Genomic DNA, 6,000 nt, shown 5'->3' on the forward strand with positions numbered 1-6,000 from the left:
GATCAGTGGTGGCACACTCCTGCAGCTAAAAAGGCTCTAGAACATCCCCTAGAACCTCATCATTTTCAGGCAGGAATCAGAGACTCAGAGAAGACAGAGGACCTTCTCAAGGTCCCCCAGTGAATAAGCCTCAGACTCCAAATCCACACCACCACATCAGCCCACTCCCACCGCAGCAGACACACGAGGGTTAACTGTCTCCCATGAAGCTGCCAACTGACTGCTATCGGCTGCCAGGAGAGTGAGCATGGCCAGGCCTGAGACCACAGACAGACACAAGGTTTCTGACCGTTCTTTCCCCTGACTACCAGGCCCTCATCCCCCAGACACATCCACCTGGAGGCAGGTGAGACTCGTACCAAACTTCCCTCCTCACACTGGCCCACTCGTGCAGGGGCCGAACAAATATCTGATAAACAAACCAATTATCCAAGTGAGTGCTGGTCAAGGGCTCCATGAGCAACAACCCATAAACCACGGGGTGGCAAAGGGCCTATTGTGCCCAGATCTAGGAGGCAGCCTGTGGAGACCCAGCTGGGGGCCTGAGCCTCTGGGCAGGGGAGGGTGGAGGCTTCAAGCAGTTCAGGTTACCTGAGGAGCCCAGAGCACAAAGGACTGACTCTGAAGATCAGGTGGGAAGTTTGGGGAGTACCAGAGGTGGAATTCCGTGAACGGAACCCCAGGAAGGGCTGGAGTCTCCAATGGGCCCTGCAGCCATCCAACTCTAGAGCACATTTGCTGCTGGGCCACTTGGTAATGAGCTTCATTTCATGTTAGGAAAATAGAGAGTTGAGAGGTCTGGGAAACTGCAAAGGATACAGTGACAGACCCCCAGAGCATGCAGTCATGCCTGGCTCCGAACAAGCAGCTTTTCAGACTCAGCTCATCACAACCACGTGTAGAAACGGAGCCTTCAAGGCCAATGGCTAGATGAGTGGTGCAGCAGAGACTACAGGATCAGGGTCTCTAGGTCTATCACTGTGCTGTCCGCAGGTCCCAGCCCTGGCGAGGTGGGCTGACCGAAAAGGCTCTTGAAAGCGAAAGTCGCTCAGTCGTGTCCAACTCTTTGCTCTTAATTCTTTGAAAAGTCTAAACACTGAGTATGAGGAACAATGGCATGAGTGGCAGGCAGTGGCCGCTCCCCTGTTCAGAAGAGGAACTGCTGTCTATCCACGTGGCCGGGCCACATTCACAGGACAAGGGCCTCCCTGGCATCGTCACTTGTGACCCCTTCTATAGCAGAAGCAGCCTTCCCTTGAGCTGTTCCTGGAAGGGAACCAGAGGAAGAGTGGGGCTGTCTCAAGTTAGACCAGAAACAACCTCCTCTAACACGATTTCACAGGTGGGGACAATGACAGCCCGCTTAGGAAAGCAACTTCTCTTATCACCTGGAGGCAGCAACTGGTATGACATGTTGAGGAGGCGTCTAGTGGAGCAGGAAAGGATGGCTCCAGTGAGAAGGGACCGCTGTCGCCTCTCGGGTCTGGCTCAGCCTGGCCTTGGCCTCTGTCCCCTCACAGGGACTGGGTGCAATTTAGAGCAAGGTGTGCGCATGGCTGGACAGGCAGCAGGGGCGGGGGTCCACCCTCACTCACTGGGTGCTCTGTGATGACCTGCAGGGCTTCAAGGCCCTCAAGACCTTTTCTTTAACACCCTGGCTAGTGGTTTGCCAGTTGTTAATTGGTAAAAATATTTCTGGACACCAAAGATCATAGTCCATCAATCCCCTTTCACTCAAGAAAACCAGTTTCCCAAACAGGGAAGAAGGCCCACTGAAAGGGCCACTTGTCAGATAAAGACGCCCAAGCTCTGAAATCGTGGGCAAGGGTCCCTCTTCCCCACCACATGGGAGCCACCTCTGTCTTCATAAACAGTGTGTGTCCTCAGGAGGCAGGCAGAGGGAAATTCAACCAAGTAGGTTCTGGATTTTCCACAGCATCCCTGGGCATGGAAATCTCCACGAGGCAGATTCAAAAGCCCACGTCTGCATCTATTTGTGTGCTCTCTACAGGTGTTCACACAGACAACCTACTTCCCTGGACCTGCTTCACATTCCAGATCCCCAGTCCAAGTCACAGGCACCCAGCTCTCCAAATCAGAATGTAGAAGACCCTGGTCCCTCCTGCACCCTGCTCCTAGGCCCCTCCGCACCTACAGTCCCTGCCCCCGCTCAGCTCTCATCCTCATCTCTTGGTCCCCACTACCACTGATACCACCTTGGCTAAAATTGGTTTCTCAACTGGTCTCTTCCCTCCAGCTTCACCCCTCCCTCCCTGCTGCTTTTTACAGGACCTTTCCAAAACCTTCCCCAAACTCCCTTCAGGATCAGCCCCAACCTCCATCACACCTACCTCAATCTGGCCCCTGTCCTTCAGCCTGCACTGCACACATCAGCTAGGCAAAGCACCCAACACTCGCTCAGATACCAACCACACCGAGCCTCCACGCTGTGCTCACAGGCCTTCTCTGCTTAGACTGCCCTTGGCAGGGCCACTGCTTCAACCCAGCTGGCTCAGGCCTGGGATATGGTTTACAGAGTGAGAATCCAGGAGGTACCCCCTTGTGTTCTGTCTCATCCATCTCGCTGAGCTCCCTGTTGGCTAGGTCCATGTAGCTCTGGGGTCACCTCCCCCCGGAGAAGCCAGAACAGTTTCTATGGTGTCTGTGGGAGGATAGGGGGTTGGGGAGTGTCAGGGCCCCTGCAGGATCTGAGTCTTACTCCAATCTCAGAAACACTGCCTTGGTATACAGCTAAGTGCCTGGAGGCCTCCCTAACACATGGAGGGGCGAAAGGGGAGAGGTGTCACTTGGTGAGGTCTCAGGGACTGAGGCTGCCATGGGGGTCACGACAGAGGCCTAACAGGCAGCCTGAGCTCCCTTATCAGTAAGCAAGAAGTATGGTCAGCTACAGGCCTGCTCTCTGGGTCCACACTTTTCAAGATCACAAGCCTCCATAGAACAAGCAAGGTCTGGGGGAGACAGGCCCCAGACTCAGTCTCCATGGCTGCTACCCAACATTTGTAAACTTAATTCTAAAGCTTTATTGTCCATACTGGTGATCCATTGGTAAGACTCTATGCTCTCAATGCAGGGGAACTGGGTTTAATCCCTGGTCAGGGAACTAGATCACATGCCACAACTAAAAAAGTTCCTGCATGTTGCACTTGAGACATGAAGCAGTTAAATAAATAAATAAAAGGCACTATGAGCTAAATTGTGTCTCCCAAAATTTATATTTTGAAGTCCCAACCCCAAGTACCTTAGAATATGCCTGTATTTGGAAATAAGAGTCTTTATAGAGATGATTAAGTTAAAACAAGACCATTAGAGTGGGCCCTAATCTAATCTGACTGATGATCTTATAAGAAGAGGAAATTTAGACACAGATATGTACAGAGGGAGGGCCACATGAAGACACAGGGGAAGAGAGCCAAGGAGAGGCATCAGAAGAAACCCACTTTGCCAACACCTTGGTCTTGATAAATTTCTAGGCCACCCAGTCTGTAGTACTTTACAGCAACTATAGAAAACTAATGCAATAGGGCTTACTTTTGAATTTAACATAAACAGGACTTTCTAATATCTTCTTCTCATCCCACTTTAGCAGTTACTGTCACGGGCAGGGCTGAGGAACCTACAGCCTGGCTGGATGCTAGAGTACAGGCCTCAAGCCAGAGGAAGTGAGGGGTCTGTGGCCTCTGGACAGCTCTCCCCCTCAGTGGCCTGAATATATCTGGAAGCCATCAGAGATAACCAGCCCCAGTTCATCATCCAGAGAAGAGGGTTTATAGCAGACCAAGTCTCAGACCGAATGCCCCTCTAGCAGGCGTTTCCCAGACTCATCTGATCATGAGACTCAGTGAGGTTCCTTAATCCCACCTGAGGGTTGTGAGGTGGGGGCTAGGGCTTGTATTTGTTAGGTGGGCCAGGAGAGTCTCAGGACCAGAAGCATTTGAGAAGCCACAGTCCTGGTCATTCCACACCAGGAGACGGCCGTGTAGCTGCAGAGTGCATCTTCGTGTCTCTACCAGTCCCGGAGGGAGAGAAGCGTGTGTCCCAGCGAGGCGGAGGCTGGGCCTCTCTCTCCCCTGCGCAGTGCCATCCCTGAACCCTGGTCTCTAGCCCGGCCGCCCCCCTCTGTCCGGCCTCTGCCACTGCTGTATCTGTCGGTGCTGCACTCTGCGTTTTTGCCTTGAATCAACAGGCGAGTGGAAGAAGTGCCTTCTGTTTCCCTCACCAGTAACTTTGCAGAGTCCCAGACGCCCTTGTTTTTCTGGGTGTGGCCCGCCTGCGATTTTTCTCCCAGGTTCTGGGCCCTCAAGAGAAACCCTGGTTCACGCTCCCAGCACAGCAGGACCAGAGGCGGGAATGAGACCAGGGAGCGCCGCGGCGAGAGGCACGGCCACCGCCCCCAGGGTCTGTCCCCTGGGGAGAAGGCGTGAGGGTCCTAGGCTCCCGCCCCCTTCGGGTCTGCGCGCCCCAGCTCCTTCGCCGACCGCAGGTTCCTTCCGAACCCCCAAGGCTTCCGCCCCAACTCCGACCCTCCGCCCGGCTAGGCCCGGCTCACCCAAGTGGGCAGGTGCTGGCCCAGCAGCTCGCGGCTGATGAACTGGCGTTCGTTGTCTAGGAATTCGAAGGCGGCAGCGAGGCGCCCGAGCTTCCCGCGGCGGTTCCTGCGCCACCACATCCACAGCAGGACGCCGAGCAGCAGCCAGGTGATGCTGAGCCCCAGGTAGCCGGCTAGGTAGACGGGCGCCAGGCAGAACAGCACGCGCGCCGCGAAGGCGTAGAGCTCGGGCAGCAGCTGGCTGGGCAGGCGCGGCTCGCGGCCCGGCGCGCGCTCGGTGCCCCGGGCGCCGGGGGCGCGGGGCTTCTCCGAGGGCATCTCGTCGTCTCCCTCTGCCCTCACCTGAGTTCAGGTCTGCGCGCCGCGACGTCCAGGCACATCTGTCCTCCAAGGGCGAGGACCAGACCGCCGCGCCGCGCTGCGCCGCACCTGCCTGAGTGGACTCTCCTGCGCAGTTTCCGCGCCGCGAACTCGGGGTTCTCAGCAGAGCACCGAGCGCTGCGCCTAGGAATGCGCTGCGCCGCAGCAGCTCTCCGCTGTACGCCAAGCCCGCAGTTTAGGATGTCTCCGCCCCCGGGGGCGGGCCCAGGCGGCAGGGGGCGGGCTCAGGCTGCAGGGCTGGCGCCTGGCGAGGTCTAAATAGAAACCCAGTGTTGAGGGCGCCCCCGCACTTAAACGTTCTGTGCAGGTGACCTAAGAGGTTGTAGGCACAACACTCGGGTTTCGCCCCGGGGAGTCTGTGACTCACTGAAGCATGTGGACAAATGACTTGTCATGGATAAGCATCACCTAAAACCGGTTTCCTACACCCAGTCTGCAATATACAGCCGTGTAGTATTCTCTTAGCAAGGGCCGCCCAGCCCTGAATCTGAGTCCTCTAGGTGGATTAGAGCGCTGTCCCTCTGCTCTCTCCTCTTGCACCTATAAAGCTTAGATCCAGCCCTACGCCCCACCTGATCAAGCTCAGTGTCTCCCCTCTGCCCCGCACTCCCATCCTCTGTGCGGGTGTCAGTTTGAAACTTCATTCTCTACATCGATCAGACTGGGAGTTTCCCGGGCCGGGCCAATCCTGCTCACCTCTGGGCGCCCCGTACTGTAAGCAATGATGAATGACAAGGGGATAGAAGAGCAAGCCCTTGGGGTGCTTGGCGGCCACTTATGAAGCCCATGGTTTCTATCTAATCTTTTCTGAATGGTCAGAACAGGTGGAGGGCTGAGTTCCAAGTTCAGACAGTAAATCATTTTGTGGATGACCTACATTTTAGGCTCACCTGAGTGGGGACGTCAATTACTGGAATGGGATCTTCGGTTCAGATCAGTCCCTCAGTCATGTCCAACTCTTAGCTACCCCATGGACTGCAGCATGCCGGGCCTCCCTGTCCATCACCAACTCCCAGAGTTTACTCAAACTCATGTCCATTGAGTCGGTGATG

The 6,000-nt window shown here is 55.5% G+C and overlaps 1 protein-coding gene across 2 annotated transcripts in view; it reads right to left on the minus strand.

The window, feature by feature from the left end:
• The window catches only part of ESYT3 (extended synaptotagmin 3), a 55,342-nt gene extending 50,222 nt beyond the window's left edge, over positions 1-5,120 (minus strand). For both annotated transcript variants that reach the window (XM_018049935.1, XM_018049932.1), the window contains exon 1: positions 4,568-5,120. In XM_018049935.1, coding sequence (XP_017905424.1) covers positions 4,568-4,885 — 318 coding nt within the window. In that variant the 5' untranslated portion in view covers positions 4,886-5,120. The remainder of the gene's footprint in view (positions 1-4,567) is intronic.

The sequence above is a fragment of the Capra hircus genome, chromosome 1 (assembly GCF_001704415.2).
Source record: "Capra hircus breed San Clemente chromosome 1, ASM170441v1, whole genome shotgun sequence".
Lineage (NCBI taxonomy): Eukaryota > Metazoa > Chordata > Mammalia > Artiodactyla > Bovidae > Capra > Capra hircus.